Genomic DNA, 20555 nt, shown 5'->3' with positions numbered 1-20555 from the left:
ACATGCGGCTATTCTGTGTTGAGTGGTTAACAAAGAAATTGGTACWCCTATATGCCTAATTTAGAGTTATTCATTTAACTTCAGTTGTTCTACAAATGTTGGGCTATATATTTAGAATTTTCTATTGTAAGGCTACCTGACTCAACTCTAATGATGATTTGAAAAAAGTTGCTTGAAAGACATGAGCACTGCTTGTGCAGCTCAGGCTGCTTGTGCAGCTCAGGCTGTACACACTTCATCAGTCTCTCATTCAATTTGACAAGCACTTGATAATGCCTCGAATTTCCCAGCGGCATCCCCTTTGTGTGGCCGTAATGCCCTCTAAAGAAATCCAGGCCTTTTGCAGCCAGTGGCCGTTGTGCTCTTGGGCTAAATATAATAATTKGAATCCCCTTCTCCCTGGGTGCTGCGAGCTCCGTAGCACCTCTCACTCATATTTCTCTCATCACACGATCGGATCTTCCTCACAGGCTACAAGTGAAGACAGACACATCGGGGACGCAACTGCGGGCGTCCTTATCCAATTCCGAGTTCCATATTGAAGATATTGGAAGAACTGTCCACATTTGCGTTTCGTCAGCCAACAAGATGAGTATGTCTAACGAACAGCAAAAGCATTAGCCTATGTCAATCTACTATCCCCCATAGTACAAAGGTTGACCTATTCTGTGAGAGAAATAAATATTCCAAACATAGTCTTGCACAGTTGTGGGATGCGATAGATCCCAAATTAATACAACCACTTGTCACGGTCGTCAAAGGGAGGAGACCAAGGCGCAGCGTGGGATGCATACATTCTTCTTTATTTTAAAGAACGAACACTAAACAAACTAACAAAATAACAAACGAACCGTGACGCTATACAAAAATGAGTGCTGACAGGCAACTACACGTAGACAACTACGCACAAATACAGGTGGGAAAAGGCAACCTAAGTATGGTTCTCAATCAGAGACAATGATAGACAGCTGCCTCTGATTGAGAACCACACCCGGCCAAACACACAGAAATACAAATCATAGAAAAAGGAACATAGAATGCCCATCCAAATCACACCCTGACCAAACCAAAATAGAGACATAAAAAGCTCTCTACGGTCAGGGCGTGACACCACTAGCATCAAAAAAAGCTTTTTTATGCAATGAGGCTGATGCAACAGATCAGAACGTTTAGCTTAAAATGTTGATAAACTATTATTTAGAAGCGCAGAAATGTGAACATGCAACAGATCCAACAGATCAGAACGTTTAGCTTAAAATGTTGATAAACTATTATTTAGAAGCGCAGAAATGTGAACATGGCAGTAGGCTATAAGCACAAATGTTCCATTAGTGGGAAAACACCATTATCAAAAGAGACCACAAATGTGATTATGCATGTAATGATTTTATTATAAATGTGCATTTTTATGGTGAAAATGATCTTCCCCAAACTTGAAACTCACGCGCTGCTTATGTATGCCAGTTAGGCTCTACACCCTTTGTAAAGAGGATTAATGTGCTTAATTTTAAGATGATATTTGGCACAAACCTTTTCAAAACATATAGGCCTATGGGCTAAGCTACATGAGGTGTGTGACTATGATTTGAAAAAGTTGGGAAAAAAGGCTTTGTTTCTTGCTGTCACCTGCTCCCTCTCCGGCCTCTAGGTCACCAGGCTGCTCATTATGGCGCACACCTGTCACCATCATTACGTGCACCTGTGTGTCATCAGACTCACATGAACTCAGGCTCCCCTGCTTCCACCGGCTCGTCAGGCTCMCATGCCTCAGCCGGATCACCAGTCTGTCAGGTTCCCGTGTCCCAGCCGGCGACAAGTTCCCGCGCATCAGCAGGGGTGACCGGTCCGCTCCTGATCCCCGGGATCGTCCCTTTGGTTGGCATCCTGCGGCTGGAGCCGAACGCGCCGGGGAGGTGTACCGTCACGTATGCTCTRTCTCCGGCGCTCTAGGTCGCCATGCTCTCGCGTCTCAGCCAGACTGACAGGTTTCCCGCACCTCAGTAGAGGTGACTGGTTCGCTCCTGATCCCCGGGATCGTCATTTAGGTCAGCGTCCTGCGGCTGGAGCCGCGCGTTAGGGAGGGGGTACCGTCATGTGCTCCCTRTCCGGCCTCTAGGTCATTAGGCTGCTCATTGTGGCGCACAGCTGCGTGTCGTCAGACTCACCTTGACTCCATCACTTTCCTGATTACCTTCCCTTTGGTTCCATCCCCAGGCGTCTTTGTTTCTGTTTCAGTTTCATGTCTGTGCATTGTTCGTGTTTTGGAGTATGTTATGTTTATTTATTAAAACACTCATTCCCTGAACTTGCTTCCCGACTCTCAGTGCACACGTTACACTTGCCTTAAGCTGGGCATCATTCACAAGTGATAATATATAATTCACAAGTGATATTATTGGCTAATATTGTCACCCATCAGACTATTCTTGATTTTAATCTTGTCTTTACATATATGTGTGAAATTTGTTTTGATTTAGAATGGACCATTATCCTGCACCTGTCTCAAAACAGTGTCAGYGGAAAAAATAAATGTAATCTATGCATTTAAATAGTGAAGGGAGCAGCTTTTCCCACAGTTAATTTTCATGCCAGTTAGGTAGGCTATACTCCTGTTGTAAAGAGAAGCAATGTGCTTCATATTAGGAAAGTTGAGAAATAAATATAGTAGGCCTAGCCTATAGAAAGCTGATGGGATCCTCCTCTTTTTAATAGAGGCCATCACCCTGTTTTCTCATGCAATTGCATAAACATAAGCTCATGGGCGCTCATGAAGTSTTTGATTAGATTTTCGATTACATTTACATTGATGTCAAAGTAYTTAGAGGGACAATCGAGTGCTGAGTACCAGGCAGTTAGCAAGTTTGGGAGCATCAGAGCTTGGAGAAACKCAATTCCCGTGACTAAACGGTGGCAGTAATATGTGTGGCAGTAATATGGTCACCTTAACACCCCAATCTGGAGCAGGTTTTCATCAAGGATKTCTCTCTATACTTTGCTCCATTCACCTTTCCCTCAATCCTGACAAGTCTCCCAGTCCCTGCCGCTGAAAAACATCTCCACAGCATGATGCTGCCACCACCATGCTTCACCGTAGGGATGGTGCCAGGTTTCATCCAGATGTGACGCTTGGCATTTAGACCAAAGAGTTTTATCTTAGTTTAATCAGAGCAGAGAATCTTCTGTCTTATGGTCTGAGAGTCTTTAGGTGCCTTTTGGCAAACTCCAAGGGGCTGTCATGTGCCTTTTACTGAGGAGTGGCTTCCGTCTGGCCACTCTACCATAAAGGCCTGATTGGTTGAGTGCTGCAGAGATGGTTTTCCTTCTGGAAGGTTCTCTCATCTCCACAGAGGAACTCTGGAGCTCTGTCAGAGTGATCATCGGCTTCTTGGTCACATCCCTCACCAAGGCCCTTCTCTCCCGATTGCTCAGTTTGGCCGGGCGGCCAGCTCTATGAAGAGTCTTGGTGGTTCCAAACTTTTTCCATTTAAGAATGATGGAGGCCACTGTGTTCTTGGGGACCTTCAATGCTGCAGAAATATTTTGGTACCCTTCCCCAGATCTGTGCCTCGACACAATCCTGTCTCYGAGCTCCTCGGGCAACTCCTTCGACCTCATGGCTTGGTTTTTTCTCTGACATGCACTGTCAACTGTGGGACCTTATATAGACAGGTGTGTGCCTTTCCAAATCWTGTCCAATCAATTGAATTTACCACAGGTGGATTCCAATGAAGTGGTAGAAACATCTCGAGGATGATCAATAGAAACCTGATGCACCTGAGCTCAACTTCGAGTCTCATAGCAAAGGGTCTGAATACTTATGTAAATACGTTTTTATTTAGTTGTTTATATATACATTTGCCTTTTATTATGGGGTAGTGTGTGTAGATTGATGAGGAAAACATTTAATTTAATCAATTTTAYAATAAACCTGTAACGTAACAAAATGTGGAAAAGTCAAGGGGTCTGAATACTTTCCAAATTCACTGTATTCTGTCAGCAAGTGTGTGTATATTTTAGTATACTGAGTCCTTGTGATTAATTACAAAATTACATTCAAAGCATATTTAGCACCTATATAATAATTACCATGTAGCATGCCCAGCGTCTCCTTATTCGAAGGTTTACTTCAGACGGTTGTGATTTGAGTTTCAAATGGCTATTATGCAGCATGTACCCTGTGAGTAGAGAAACGGATGTGTCTTGTAGGTCATTGTGATCATGCATACAGGGTCTCCCTCCATGTTCAAAGCTGATGCACTTTGTCATGCTGATCAGCAGACTGAGTCTTGTTCCTCCTCCTCAGATAACGTACACCATTGCCAAGACCTACCAGCCTCTGAAGCCAGGGACTGTCCTCTCCTTCCAGAATGCAGCTCTGGGGAGTGTTGGTGAGTCACACGCACGCTGGAATACTTTATTAAAATAGTCACATTGACGAGAGTACATTCTGAGTACAAAGAACTAAAGTATTTTAAAGGTCATACGAATACTTGGAATCGTTTCATTATGAGTCATTCATACATCCACACACAAACAAATACACACACACACACACATCTGTTTTGTCTTAAAGGTTATGAGGCTGGAAATCATTGCATTGTGCATGCAGCGCTTGATAAGATCTCAAGCTTACAGGTATTCTCTTTGGCTCTCAAGAGACCCCCCCCCCCCTCCCAAAATAAAGAACATACTGTTTTTAATAAGTGCACTGAAGCTTTCACATATTGAAAGCATTAGAGGGGTTGTTAGACAGAGACAATGTAGAAACTGTATACTGTATTTTTTTGTATTAAATGGTATAAAGTTTGGACCTTTATGTCAATAAAATATTATTTAATAATATAATATACACTACCGTTCAAAAGTTTGGGCACTTAGAAATGTCCTTGCTTTTGAAAGAAAGCTAATTTTTGTCCATTAAAATAACATCAAATTGATCAGAAATACAGTGTAGACATTGTTCATGTTGTAAATGACTATGTACTGGAAACGGCAGATTTTTTAATGGAATATCTACCATAGATGTACAGAGGCCCATTATCAGCAACCATCACTCCTGTGTTCCAATGTGCACGTTATGTTAGCTAACCAAGTTCATCACTTTAAAAGGCTAATTGATCATTAGAAAACCCTTGCAATTATGTTAGCACAGCTGAAAACTATAAAGAAGCAATAAACTGGCCTTCTTTAGACTAGTTGAGTATTGGAGTATCAGCATTTGTGGTTCGATTACAGGCTCAAAATGGCCAGAAACAAAGAACTTTCTTCTGAAACTCGCAGTCTATTCTTGTCTGCGAATGAGATGGCTATTCCATGCGAGAATTGCCAAGAAACTGAAATCTCGTACAACGCTGTGACACTGGCCTTCAAGAACAGCGGAAAATGGCTCACCAAAAAAAGAGAGTGGGAGACCCCGGTGCACAAGTGAGAAAGAGGACAAGTACATTAGAGTGTCTAGTTTGAGAAACAGACGCCTCACAAGTCCTCAACTGGCAGCTCCATTAAATAGTACCCGCAAATCACCAGTCTCAACGTCAACAGTGAAGAGGAGACTCCGGGATGCTGGCCTTCTAGGGCCGAGTTGCAAAGAAAAAGCCATATCTCAGACTAGCCAATAAAAAMAAAAGATTAAGATGAACAAAAGAACACAGACACTGGACAGAGGAACTCTGCCTAGAAGGCAAGCATCCCTGAGTCGCCTCTTCACTGTTAACGTTGAGACTGGTGTTTTGCGGGTAGTWTTTAATGAKGCTGCCAGTACTGACAAAACAAGCAAGTATAGTGTAGAAAATATTGTACCATGTAAACCGCTGTGAAATATATTTTCCATAAGCAAAAATATAGTATTTTCAGCTGTTTGAAGCTGGTGTACAAAACCGAAAGTAAAAGACACAAAAACTAAACTTAAGATCGGACACCATAGAAATAGCATACATAAAACAGATATACCGTTTGTTAGACTTGCTTTTAATGAGAATGACAGATCTATAACACACATTTCCATGTGAATTTGGTCAGGTTGCCTAAAAAGTTACATAATGCAGCTTTAAGTGTGATATAARTTTTTWAATTAATGGTGATAKACATCAAATCAGCATAACCAATGTTTCAGTGTGGCTTTTCTCAAGGAAAGCTAAATCTCTCCACCACCSCCTCTCTCTTCCCCCCAGAGATGAAGCAGTTCTTGAGCAACCGTAGGCGTGACTCCCACATGAACTGGTTTGATAGTTCTTCGGACTGGGAGCAGGAGCTGGAGAGGACCGGGGCCTGTGGCTGGAGGGTCAGCTCTGTCAATGACCGCTTTGAGATGTCCACCAGGTAGCCTATACACACACCATCTGAAACTTTCCTGGTGGTTAACCTGTTTGGAACTTCATTAGTGGAAAATATAAAATATATTATATAGTTTCCCACTCTGGTCCTGTTAGTGTTGGGTTGGAACAGAAGCCTGCGCACACTGTGCACCTGGTGTAAAGTCAGTGTCCTAACCCAAATGCCCATTAAACTTGCAATGGTTAATGTCATTTTATCCTATTTCATGTCAGTCTGCCCAAGTTCAACGTGGTCCCTCAGAAAGTTCTAGACACTGAGCTGAAGAAGACCTTTGCCCACTTCAACGAGGGACGCATTCCTGTAAGTAGAACTTTACCACTCACCAATATCAGTCATTCCTGTAAGTAGAACTTTACACTCACCAATATCAGTCATTCCTGTAAGTAGAACTTTACCACTCACCAATATCAGTCATTCCTGTAAGTAGAACTTTACCACTCACCAACTATCAGTCATTCCTGTAAGTAAACTTTACCACTCACCAATATCAGTCATTCCTGTAATAGAACTTTACCACTCACCAAATATCAGTCATTCCTGTAGTAGAACTTTACCACTCATCAATATCAGTCATTCCTGTAAGTAGAACTCTACCACTCACCAATATCAGTCATTCCTGTAAGTAGAATTTTACCACTCATCAATATCAGTCATTCCTGTAAGTAGAACTTTACCATTCATCATATGACCCTCAATATCAGTCAGGTCAGAAACTCAGTTTAAAATCTCATGCCTGGTCACTAAGAACTCATCCAGGGATTTCAGAACATATCCAAAAACCATTACTTATTGAGACCACGTTGTGTTCTAAATCTGTGTGACTGTTGTCGTCCAGCGCTGTTGTTGGCGACATCCTCGGGGCAGTGACCTGCTACGGATGCCAGCTTCCAGAACAACATCTACCATGAGAAGGATGACATCAGGTGTGTGTGCATGTTTGTGTGTGTTGTGTGAGAGAGAGACAGAGGAAGATAGGAGAGAGATTAAACATAGTCATACTGTTTGTTGATTTGCTTTTATGGCAAAGGCTATTGCTTCACAGCAGAATGTTTAAGTCAAAACTAACCTGTAATCATGTACATGTTTACCGGCCATTCGGTGAGATGACAGGTTAGCAGGCTTTTGTGAAATGCTATTACTTGTGCATGTCTGAGACAGCGCTTAGCCTGGGGCAAAGACCGTTTACTAGCCCTGGGCTATGGTTACAAAGTAATGGAATGTGACATGTCTAATCACAGAGAATAATGCTAAGGGCTCCCTGTCTGTCTGTCCTGTGGGGTGTTACTGTAGGAACCTGGAGTTGATCCTGTTTGGGGGCCAGTCTCTATGTGTYGTGGTGGAGCTGGGAGACGAGATGCCTTCACCTACAGACATACAGCTGGCACACACCCGCCTACGGGCTCTGTGTCTGGGAGGTCAGTACAAACCTTCTGCACCTTTTGGAAAGTCAAGTGTATTAGTCCGTGTTTTAATGTATCTAACAAAGACCCACATTGGATAAGATGTTGGTCAAAATGTTGCTACAGTGCATTTAAACATAGGAGTATATTCTGTTTCCGTTTCACATGATAGCCTGTAACCAGTGACATTTGAGTGGGGTTGCCAGTTTCATTGGCAAGCCCTCCCCTTGCCTCTCCCGTGCCGTCTTTTTTATTTGTTGACAAATGAATTTGCTTTAGCACAGATTTTACGCTGCATCTATGGAGGAGCACTCGCCCTGAGGGACAGTGGGCATGCAGATTTTATAGAGGACATAAAGTGGTGTTAATCTATTTCCATGTGCTTCCCATTACAATGCTACTGAGACAGAGATGGTAGGCTAGTAGAGATCACATCCAGATGACAAGACCCCAGACACCAATTTACCTCCTGAAATTACGGATTTGGATTCAAGACAAAATCCCCAATAAATCAATGTATAAGTGTACACCAGTGGTGTAAAGTACTTAAGTAAAAATACTTTAAAGGACTACTTAAGTAGTTACTATTTATATTTTTGACAACTTTTACTTTTACTCCACTACATTCCTAAATAAAAGAATGTACTTTTTACTCCTTACATTTTCCCTGACACCCAAAAGTACTCATTACATTTTGAATGCTTAAGAGGACAGGAAAATTGTCTAATTCTCGCACTTATCAAGAGAACATCCCTGGTCATCTCTACTGCCTCTGATCTGGCAGACTCACTAAACGCAAATCCCTAGCTATCCGTAAATAAAAAWTMTAATTATGTTGTCTGGTTTGCTTAATATAAGAAATGTTTAATGTATAATGTATAATTTTACCTTTGATACCTTAAGTACATTTCAAACCAAATGCTTTTAGACTTTTACTCAAGTAGTATTTTACTGGGGGACTTTCACTTTTACTGGAGCCATTTTCTTTGAAGGTATCTTTACTTTACAAGTATGAAAATTGGGTACTTTTTCCATSCCTGGCGTACACTACTCATATTTTACGATATGTGAGCACCATGTGATGGTGGCGTGTTCTTCCTGACGCTTCTTCCTCTAATGCTGTGAGATGTCAAAAAATCTTTGAGAGACTGTTTCCTAGACTAGGAGACAACTAGTTTCCTAGACAACACCCTCTCTGTTGTGCTGATGTGGAGTTCACAGGGACAGGGCAGGGCACACCACAGGTCACTGACTCCCATGGCTCACACATTGCCAACACAATGCTCACATTMTTTGGTTTATTGTGGATCGACAACAACCACACAAATCTATGGGCCTCACTCATCATGTCATACTTCAACTACCTTAACAATTGTGAAATCTTTTTTTAAGACTAAAACAATATGTTTTCAGAAGATATTTATTTACAACCAAACTAATTTGATATGTAGAGCTATGGATCTTATTTAAAGATTTCAGGTGCAATAGTATATCTTAAAACTTGTCAAATCCCCACTCTAATTTATGTACAATAAGGCTCCTTCGACAAAAACATGAACAAGGTTTCTTTGTCTTCTGTGTTGGTCCACAGACATTTCCACATCTGTGTCTGTGCCAGATGACAAATGGCTGTCTACGCTGGAGAGCACCCATTGGCTGGACTACACCAGGTGAGAGGTCCTGATTGGCTTCTCATCAAAGCAATAAATCATCTGTAATAAATGTGCTGGGCCTACATTGATTTGGTCGATTTGTTTATGTCTACCTAGCAATGATAGTGAATAGCCTGTAGCGCAATGTTGATGTAGTATGAATGTACCATTATAGCACATTAGCCTATCCCTGGCTGAATATGTGGCTTTACTGTGTTACATTAGATGTAAGCAGATTTGGAATGCTCRAACATACTGTTACAGAACATACCTTTAGCATGAGGCTATAATAGTCCCACACACATGGATGTTGAATGTAGCTCTCATATATTCAACACGTGTGTGAGCCTGCTATTCCTACACAGTAGACCAAGACCTAGTGCATAGCWTTTTTACAGGCTTACACACYTGGATGTTGAAGCGTCTATGTGCTGAAACGAGCTAGAACTGTGCTAGTAGCATAGCATTAGCCTGATTAGCATGCTGCTCTGKTCCCTCCCCAGGTGRTGTCTGAGGAAAGCTGCTGAGGTGGCCTGCCTGCTCCGCGGAGGTCACCTGACRGTGGTGCTGCAAGGTGAGTCACATGACGAGGGCCAAGCAGCACCGAATATTCAATCCGTTCATTTATTATTCACGCTGCGTCCCTCATTAAAGCGGCGTTAGGGCTTACCCTGAAGGAGACTCCTACTGTAGAAGCACTACTCTACTTGGACACCAATACACAGTGGTGGAAAAAGTACCCAATTTTCCAACTTGAGTAAAAGTAAAGACACCTTAAAAGGAAATGACTCAAGTAAAAGTAAAAGTCACCCAGTAAAATACTACTTGAGTAAAAGTTGAAAAGTATTTGGTTTTAAATGTACCCCCAAAAACTACTTAAGTAGTACTTAAAAGTATTTTTACTTAAGTACTTTACACCACAGCTAATACAGCAGGTGGTAGTCTATTGTGTCTGATGAGATTGTGTTATGATAGTGTACTATATTGTCATGATGACTGGCTCACTTAGTTGTGGAAGTTTACTGTAMTGTGTTGGAAGTTCAAAATGGGTGCCAGTCTGTCTGTTTCTGTTTTAGCCAGCTTGTGGTTGTCTTGCCACACAAGGCAAGGATGTAGCGAACTAGCGATGTTGAACATAAATAGTCTGGCACCCAGGCTGGAGACCACGGCCTTGGAGAGATAAGTGTAATATTACGGTCTATTATGGGGAGAACAGTCTTATGGCAAAGCTACAGACGTTCTTGACTAAATACAACTATGTTCATACATTATTATTACATGACTCRATGTACTGACACATATAATTGGTCTGTGAGAGTCAGTCCTAGTCTGTTGATGCCTAAGGTAGCTACCACAGACTGAAATGTCAACAGAAYTCTGTGTCACATGAACAATGGCTGCTACTGCTCTGTGATTTTCCCTCCTCCGTATGAGTTGTGTTGCCTGGCCAGTTTCAAGTGGGCTTTTTGGAGAAGAGGGTTGTATATCACCCCCCTAAAACCACAGAGCTGACTGTGTCCTAAACACAAGTWAATGACTGGAGAAATGACCCAATGGCATTTTCAGACAGGCCCAGCCAACACTCCCTACTGCCTGTGGTTAGAAAAAACCTGCCAACCAGATGTGGGGATTCGGGAGAAGTTCTATTCAAGTCCACAGAGGGGGGCACTTTTTGTCAGAATGAAAGGGCTGATGTGAGACTGTGGCATTTGGATTGTCATGTTGTGTTGTTCTTTTAATACAAGGCATTACCCTTCTCAAATCTTTTATTTTGTGTGTGTTTGGGGTAGATGATAAACTCAAGGACACGTCTCTTATCCTCTGAGRCTTGAATATGCATACTGTTACTGTATTCAATTATAATTGATTATTGATGGTCTATTTCCTCCTGTTGTYRGCAGAGGCGGAGGACCGGGACATGACCTGTGTGGTGTCCAGTCTGGTCCAGGTGATGTGTGACCCCCACTGCAGGACCAGGGTGGGCTTCCAGGGTCTGGTGCAGAAGGAGTGGGTGATGGCTGGACACCGCTTCCTCAGCCGCATCAACTACCACAGGGACAGCGATAAGGAAGAGGTGAGAGGATAAGCTGCCACCTATCAGTAAACTCACCTGTCAGTGGTCATGGGGGGAAAAGGCAAGGAAAGGAAACTATTTGCATTAGGACACAGTGTTTAATGCCAGTCATATGTCTTTGGGGATCTTTCTCCCATCTTTCTTAATAACCCTGTGTTTTTCTCCCCACTAGGCGCCAGTGTTCCTGCTCTTCCTGGACTGTGTGTGGCAGCTGTGGGTCCAGTACCCGTGCCGCTTCCAGCTGACAGCGGACTTCCTGCTGGCCCTCCATGACAGCTTCCACCTGCCCCTCTTCAGCAGCTTCCTGGCCAACTGCCACAGGGAGAGGTGCAAACGTTCACAGGTAGGCCAATGTTCAGCAACACCACTGCTAATGCTGAAGCTGTAGTACTAGATAAGATGCACTGTAGGTATGCTACTGTAGGCTAACATGGAAAATGTTGGAAATACCTGTATCAAAGTTTGACAGTCGTAAATTCTATAAACCATCTTAGATTAAAGCGGTTGATTTGCGAGGCGAGTCCACGTCATTTTTAATCCCACACATGCATCAGCTCATATTGTCTTCAACGATAACTTTTGAATGAGCTCAGATTGAATCAGACGAATCACTGTTCTCTCACCTCTTCTTCCTCCATCCCTTCCTCTCTCTCCCAGAACCTATCCCAGAGTTACACTCCAGTGAACGGCTGGAGAGACCTGGTACCCAGGGGCTCCTTCCCGGACCCCTCAGACCCCCCTCTGCCCCCTGTGTGGGACTGGGCTCTGCAGTACAGCAGCCAGAGACGGGAACATTTCACCCAGCCAGTGCCGCCGCTCACCCTGCCACAGCCCCTACTCAATGGCAACCTCAACACCCACCCCGAGGCACACAGGGTAGGAGGGAGAGGATGATATTATGGGGGATACAGTCAGGCGCAAGGAGTGTGAAAAGCACTATATAAATGCAAATCGTGCATTTGATCATTCATGTTAGGGTACTTAGTAATTCAAATGCTATTTCAATGAGCTCCTGTCTTACAAAAGCCACCCCGCTCACACACACATAAATACACTTACTAAATATTAACGACCATGATGAGGGATGAACACAGGCCCACTGCATCTCCGTGTGGTAGGTCTCAGTATTGCAATATGCTTGAGGCACAAAAGGGATATTCAAACATATTAATCTCTCTTCTCTCCATCCCTCTCTCAGCTGAGTGACAGCGCACCAGGCTCTGTGTTCCTGCTCTCCAGGGGCTCCTTCTCCTGCTCTGCTAACCTCCTGCCCTGGCGCAGCGGAGGGGGCTCAGGCGTCTACCGGAAGAGCCACCGGAGAGGGGGGTCCTCCTCAGAGAACCTGCCGGGCCTGGAGAGGCTTCTGAAGGCCTGGGCCCTCACAGAGCTCCCTCAGGGCCACACCACCACCACATCCGGTCTCCAGGGGCCCCTGGACTCATACGAGCCTCTGCTGCCCCTGCTCCTGGGGCCCTGCGTAGGTGTGTGGAGGGACTGCTACCTCCGCGGGGCTCTTCATGCTCAGGTATATAGGGAAGGATTATCATTCTCACTACTATACAGAGCCTAAAACACTGTAAACATGGGGATGTTTATAATAGCCTACTCTACTGGTATGTGGGTGGGTGATCAAAATMAACTTTGAACTCGGTAACTGAAAAAGGATTTCAACTAGAGGTATTGCATAAAAAAGGTAGTAAGAAGTTGAAATTCATATTTTTATTAAACTGAATAGTGCAACGTTGTACTGGACAAGCTTCTAATTTTTGCTGGTCACATCAGAAACTACAATTAGTTGCTCATGGATGGCTGTAGTCATGATGGTGTTATAAACTAACAGAAACCCTGGCCATGTTGTGTCCTCAGGCTTTCTCCCACCCCATCTCCCTGTCCACCCAGCACCCAGTGGAACAGCTAGCCTGGGAGGTCCAGCAGCTCAGAGACAAGCTGACGCTGGCCTCCAGCCCCACTAARACAGTCCCAGCAAAGACACAGGAGACCCGTCGGACAGACTCCAACCTCAACCAGAACACCAACAATAGCACCTTCCTCTTCCCAGCCTCCAGACCCCCTGGGCCGGTTGCCTCCAGAACCACGCCCCCTATCTCGAACCTCCAATCCAGGGTTCCTCCAGCTCGTTCTAYACCTGGCCACAGAGACAGCAGCAAGCACACATTCCTATTTGGCCACCCATCCTCTTCAGAGTCCCGTCCAGACCAGCGTTACTTACRCGCGCCCAATAATAATGCCAAGCTGCCCAAGAGCAACGGTCCTTCACTGGGTTCCTGAGCTCTGGGTGTCACCTGTCAGTTAGCACAAATGGTACAAACTGTTCCCCCTGGCTCTGAACTCTAGAATGAGATCACCTATACACACRCTCCAAGACTCTATTTCCTTCCCTGACACCTGATCTCTGGGTGGAACCAGATGTGATTTTCCTGTCAAGGCCTGTTTGAGTGGCTTTGAGGCAATAAAAAGACGAGGAGAGTCATGTACTGAGCAGGGATGAGAGTCTAAACTGCAGTAATAATGCATTGAGCAGTGCAAAGCACAAATAGTATTTGAAATGTTTCTGAAAGATTGTTTAACTTGTAACAAATTGTCTGTTTTACTGAATATGACACCCAAACTGAAGGTTCTGGTCTGCATTCCCTGAGAACGTATTGGTGTTTCTAAAAGCAGCAAGCTAATTCCCAAAATGAATAAGGGCTGATGATGATTGATAAGCTAATGACATAAGGGCACAAATAATGAGCTGTTGGCTGAAATATGGAATCAAATACTTCTATTGATAAGACATCAGCTGTCTTTAGAATCATGATTTGAGTGACAACCTTCATTCTTGACCAGACGGCTATAATAGGACTGTTGTCCTGACTCGGTCTCTTAGTCCTTTTGAGTGACTATAACCTCCAATTCCAAAACCAACTCAGCCTTGAGAGGAAAAATACATAGAGCTGTTCACCAAGTAAACACTAGGGAGAGACATTGGCGTCACAAAAAACATGCAGTTTTAACTCCAGGCATTTTGTCCAGCAAATTTGGGCACTGGAGCTATTTTGGTGCTGTTCCCATATCTTTARACTTGCATGCATGCTAGTAGTGAACAATGAGAGGCATAAGCTGAGTTGTATGACTCTGTATCATAAACCTGTTTTTCAGAATATGGCCATGGTCAGTTAATATTGCTGTAAGTGTYCATGATTGAGGTAAAAGTGCTATTATTTCTATGGTCTGTGCATCTCTATTGAGAGTTKTAAGTATTATTGACCAACTTTGGTTGCGTATGAATTTCAGAAATTGTAACGATACATTTTTAAGTGATCGTGACCAAGATTAGTTTTTCCCCCTTATGTTGTCATTGTGCAAACTATACGTTCTGATGGTTCATATTTATAGTTTACTTTTATTTGGTACTTCTAGATGTAGCTTTAAGGTAAGCAACTTTTTTTTTCAATAGTGTATTTCTTCATTACTTGTCCTGACTGCTAGTTTCGTATTCAGCTAGCATTCAGGTCAAGGACTTCTAAATGCGTCATTTCATTCAAAGCCCAGTGAGGTATTGGGACTGGGCCACTCAGTCCAGACAGATCGTTGTTGTTTGCATGATGTGGATATTAAGCAGCAAATACATTGGCATGATTTCCATATAGTGTATGTTTATACAAAACTAGCATTTCCATGCAGAGAAGTACTTGTATTGTGTAACATAGGATGAAAAGGTTTCTGGCTGGCATACAATGTATTTCWCACTGAAATGTCTCATTATGTTTATGAAATATAAAGGCTGAAGGTGGTAATGTATGTGACTTACATTGGTCTGTTTTACCTACAGTCATTCCTGTGCCTCAGTACGAGAGCATTTTGAATTATTCAATGGCTGTAAATATTCATTGTTGAATATCACAGCACACTGATATCAGTTACTGAATATCAGGTTGTTTGAGTTTTTGGATTTGATGCCAGTACTTTTGGTCTCGTCTTCCATGGAAAAAACAAGGTCATCACATTCCCTAATGGCATTGACTATACAAAGAGAAAATGAAAAGTCCCTTTCAGCATGCAACCCCACTTCCTATGTCTATACACCATTATATATTTAAATGTTTTGGTACGAATGACACAATGATTTGCCAGATGTACATATTTTTTGTATCAGCATGTTAGGATCCTGATTAATAAACTATTATAAGTTCATAAAATCGTTGCTTTCAAGTTTCAAAGTTTATTCGCCACGTGCACAGGATACAACAGGTGGAAAACAGTACAGTTAAATTCTTACCTTGAGAGCTCTTTCCAACAATGCAATGAAAGTAATATACAGTAGATAATGGAATAAGGTGGAGGTGCTGGAGGTCATTTTGCAGGGCTCTGGCAGTGCTCCTCCTTGCACAAAGGCGGAGGTAGCGGTCCTGCTGCTGGGTTGTTGCCCTCCTACGGCCTCCTCCACGTCTCCTGATGTACTGGCCTGTCTCCTGGTAGCGCCTCCATGCTCTGGACACTACGCTGACAGACACAGCAAACCTTCTTGCCACAGCTCGCATTGATGTGCCATCCTGGATGAGCTGCACTACCTGAGCCACTTGTGTGGGTTGTAGACTCCGTCTCATGCTACCACTAGAGTGAAAGCACCGCCAGCATTCAAAAGTGACCAAAACATCAGCCAGGAAGCATAGGAACTGAGAAGTGGTCTGTGGTCACCACCTGCAGAACCACTCCTTTATTGGGGGTGTCTTGCTAATTGCCTATAATTTCCACCTMTTGTCTATTCCATTTGCACAACAGCATGTGAAATTTATTGTCAATCAGTGTTGCGTCCTAAGTGGACAGTTTGATTTCACAGAAGTGTGATTGACTTGGAGTTACATTGTGTTGTTTAAGTGTTCCCCTTATTTTTTTGAGCAGTGTATGTTCCCAGTATAAGTGCTTTTCTAATGATCCTTGATTAGTATAACCATGGGTTCCTTGTTACATTTTCTGCTTACGTTCTGTTTTACATGTCTGGTGATTAACTTCATGTTGACCCAGTCTGTACATTCTTATGGATTCTGCCTAAATTGTGTTTTTACTGCAGTCCAATGTTTAACTCTGTTTATCCAGCTCTTTCCATTTAACTGAGCTCAGCCTATATTCTGCTTACACYTGTCTTATTTGTTAGCGCTATGTTTTCTGTCTCAATACATCAAGGTGGTCAGTCTGGATTCTGGAAAATCAAGCACGGTCATGAATTTTTCACCTACAAGTGCAATTGAGATTGCATTGTCTGTAGATCTGTCTGGGCGGTATGCAAATTGGAGTGGGTCTAGGGTGTCTGGGATGATGGAGGTGATGTGTGCCATGACCAGCCTTTCAAAGCACTTCATGATTACAGATGTTAGTGCTACAGAGCATTAGTCATTGTGGAAGTTAACCTCAGAGTTCTTGGAAACAGGAATGATGTTGTTCAGTTTGAGAAGTGGGGATTACAGACTGGAGAGGTTGAACATGAAGATGCCTGCCAGCTGGTCTGCGCATGCTCTGAGAACACCCGTCTGGTAGAGGCACCATTGGATAGATCACGGCTAGGTCTACCTTTGTAATGGACTGTAGCCCCTGCCACATGCATTGAGCGGCAGAGCCGGTGTATTAGGATTCCACCTTGTTCCTATATTGTCCTTTTGCCTGTTTGATGACTCTGCAGAGGTCGTAGTGGGACTTCTTGTACACGTTTGTGTCCTTAGTCATCGCCTCTGGGTTGACTGTGATAGCTCTGTGTGCGGTAGCTCTGTCCTTTATTTTAGCCCATACCTCTGTGTTAATCCAGGGCTTTTGATTGGGGAAGCAGTCTTGCTTTTACTGTGTCTGTGTCTGTCTGTGTCGGCCATGTCTACAGGCAGAAGGACACCCCTGCTAGTGAACTGATCCTCTGGCAACCAAATTATACAACAGGTGTAGACATTACCGTGAAATACTTACTTACGAAACCCTTAACCAACAATGAGTTAMGCTAAATAAACTAAAAGAAAAATAGTAACAAAATAACAATAATTAGGATATATACACAAGGTGTACCGATACCGAGTCAATGTGCAGGGGTACGGGTTAGTCAAGGTAATARGTAGGCATCTTAGTGATGTAGACACCAAGGAACATGAAGCACTCAATCCGCTCCAACCAGCCCTGTCGATGTGAATGGGGGCGTGCTTTGCCCTCCTTTTCCTGTAGTCTACGATCAGCTACTTTGTCTTGCTGACATTGAGGGAGAGGTTGTTGTCCCGGCACCACACTGCCAGGTCTCTGACCTCCTCCCAGTTAACTGGTTGTCTTGAAACTCCAGGCTAACCGGCAGGGGATCTCAGAGCAGCAGTGGGCCCCAGTGATGCATCTGTACAGGCCCACCTCTGTGTGAACACATCCTGGCAGCCATCAACCACAGCCCTGCTGCCTTGTGGGTTAGTCTGTTACGAGAAAGGCAAGGGGAGCACACCCTGAGAGAAAAGCAGCGTGCTGGTGGCAGGCGGACGCCGACAGTCTGGGTATCCGGCAGCCTCCTGCAGCTGTGGAAGATACCGGTCATCCTGGCCACAGGAATTCACCGTCCTACAGTGAAGWAGTTCTGTTGGGGATTGCGCACCCTCAGTTGCACTTTAAGTAACTTCCTTTGCGCAGGTATCCACTTCTGTCCTCAGTGAAGCCATCGACCGGAAAGCGGACTAAAGTCTGGTGGTGTTGGGGTGTCTGGTGATGGGGGCAGGAGTGAATGCAGCCTTAAAATCAGACCACTGCACGCCAGCGGCACAGGACTATTATGGTCYCCAGCAGTTGGGACTTGAGTGGAGGCTACTCTTGGCAGACCCTTGTGTGACTGAGCAGCCCTATTTAGGAGCCACACTGCTCACCCCAGCTGAGGAGAGGCCTAGAAAAGGTGGCCAGAAAATTGCCCACTCACTCCATCCTGGATAGGCTACCGCACCTATCGGAGTTCCACTCAGCGGTCGAAATATGCTAACGATAATAATTCCCCTGAAACTGGCGACATGGAACATCAGAACTCTTTTGGACACTATTGATAATGGTGATAGACCCATCGGAGAAGAGCTTTGATTGCTGCAGAACTAAGGCGCTACAACATTGACATTGCTGCCCTGAGTGAGACCAGGTTCCTGGATGAAGGTTCCCTGAAAGAGGAGGAAGAAGGCTACACCTTCTTCTGGAAAGGTTACCCTCTGGGTGGACAACATCAGCACGGTGTGGGASTGGCAATTAAGAACAGCCTTTTACCCAGCCTCACCGAAACACCTGTCGGCATAAGTGAAAGACTCATGTCTCTCCATATCCCCCTAGCCAAGATGCGTTATGCTACTCCTCTCAGTGAGTACGCACCAACTTTACCATCTGAAAATGAGGCAACGGACTGCTTCRACCAACCACTGCATGAGGCCTTTCACCGCATCCCCAGGAATGACAAGATCTTTCTGCTYGGTGACTTCAATGCTAGGGTGGGACAGAACAACAGGATATGGAGTGGAGTACTGGGTAGGCATGGTGTTGGCCAGGTCAATGAGAACGGCATGAGACTGCTAACTKTGTGCCGAGCACAATCTCATTTTTCACTAACACCTTGTTCCAGCAGAAGAACAAATATAAAACATAATGGATGCACCCACGTTCCAAACACTGGCACCTGATCGACTACGCCATAGTGAGACGTTCTGACAGTAATGACGTCCTGCTGACACATACCATGAGGGGTGGCTGAATGCTGGACAGATCACTGTATGATACTGGATAAACTCCAGGTGAGAATAAATCCCCCAATGCCTGCAGAAGTCCAGTAAGAAGCCTCTGCACTGTACCCAGCTTGAGAAAGCTGCAGTAAGGGACGAGTTCCGTCGCCCTCTCGCTAAAAGGCTGAGGGAGATTTAGCCTCTTCTGAGCGCAGAGGACCCCATGGACCAGAAGTGGGCATCTATTAGCTCAGTGCTCTATCAGGAAGTGGCCCACTTCACTGGCTACAGAGGTYGGAAACATCAGGACTGGTTCGATGAGAACTCTGACACCATCACAACCATACTAGACAATATGCACAAAGCACACAGGGTTACTCTCAACAGCCACACATCTGCTACCCTCCACCATCAATGGCATGCTAGAGGCATCACTACAGACCCTGGTTCGATCCGGGCTGTATCACAACCGGCCGTGATCGGGAGTCCCATAAGGCGGCGCACAATTGGCCCAGCATGGCCCGGGTTAGGGGAGGGTTTGGCCTGCGTAGGCCGTCATTGTGAATAAGAATTTGTTCTTAACTGACTTGCCTAGTTAAATAAAGGTTCAAATGCATCGCGCAAGGAAGTGCAAACATTGTGTGCTCTGCAGAATGAAAGGTGGATGAATAAGGCAGAGGAAATCAACATTTATGCTGACAAAAACGACATGCACAATTTTTATATATGGCCCTAGAAGTCGCTCCATCACCCCACTGAAAACAGCTGATGGTCTGAATCTCTTGAAGGACCAAAACCAGATCCTGATGAGGTGGGCTGACCACTTTGAAGCACTACTRGATCAGRGCTCTCCTACTGACCACTCCATCCTGGAAGAACTGSCAATCCGTCCACCCATTCAAGACCTCAACCATTCGCCAACCTTCCAAGAGGTGTTATCAGCTATCCGTTCCCTCAAGAACAACACGGCTCCTGGTGCTGACAGCATCCTGGCAGAGCTACTTAAGGYAGGTTACTTCTGCACCAGAACACTCCACCAGTACATCACTGAGGTTTGGGACCGGGAGATCGTCCCCAAACAGTGGTGGGATGCAAACATTGCACCATCTATAAGAACAGGGGTGACAAGTCCATCTGCGGAAACAGSTGGGGAATATCCCTTCTGGTTGTTGCCAGCAAGGTCCTGGCCAAGGGGATGCTACACAGGCTGGTAAACAACAGAGGTGACTCTGGCAGCAGTTCAATGCAGCTTCAGAAAGAACAGGAGTACAGTCGACATGATATTCACCGCACGGCATCTCCAGAAGAAGTGCTGTGAACAACATCAGGACCTTTATCGACCTCTCTAAGGCCTTCGACACTGAACAGGCAACTACTATGGGGCATTCTA

General features: G+C 44.4%; 1 protein-coding gene across 1 annotated transcript in view; it reads left to right on the top strand.

The window, feature by feature from the left end:
* Nucleotides 1-15661, top strand: part of LOC111958991 (myotubularin-related protein 11-like) — a 30162-nt gene extending 14501 nt beyond the window's left edge. Inside the window, 13 exon segments of the mRNA XM_070437360.1 lie at nt 4304-4388; nt 6171-6318; nt 6546-6633; nt 7169-7211; nt 7214-7256; nt 7624-7748; nt 9325-9403; nt 9889-9959; nt 11287-11459; nt 11632-11802; nt 12117-12335; nt 12658-12984; nt 13326-15661. Coding sequence (XP_070293461.1) covers nt 4304-4388; nt 6171-6318; nt 6546-6633; nt 7169-7211; nt 7214-7256; nt 7624-7748; nt 9325-9403; nt 9889-9959; nt 11287-11459; nt 11632-11802; nt 12117-12335; nt 12658-12984; nt 13326-13748 — 1995 coding nt within the window. The 3' untranslated portion in view covers nt 13749-15661.
* Nucleotides 15662-20555: the final 4894 nt, after the last annotated feature.

Source organism: Salvelinus sp. IW2-2015, linkage group LG35, assembly GCF_002910315.2.
Source record: "Salvelinus sp. IW2-2015 linkage group LG35, ASM291031v2, whole genome shotgun sequence".
Taxonomy (NCBI): Eukaryota; Metazoa; Chordata; class Actinopteri; order Salmoniformes; family Salmonidae; genus Salvelinus; species Salvelinus sp. IW2-2015.
The sequence above is the reverse complement of the archived record's forward strand: the minus strand, read 5'-3'. Positions and strand labels throughout refer to the sequence as shown.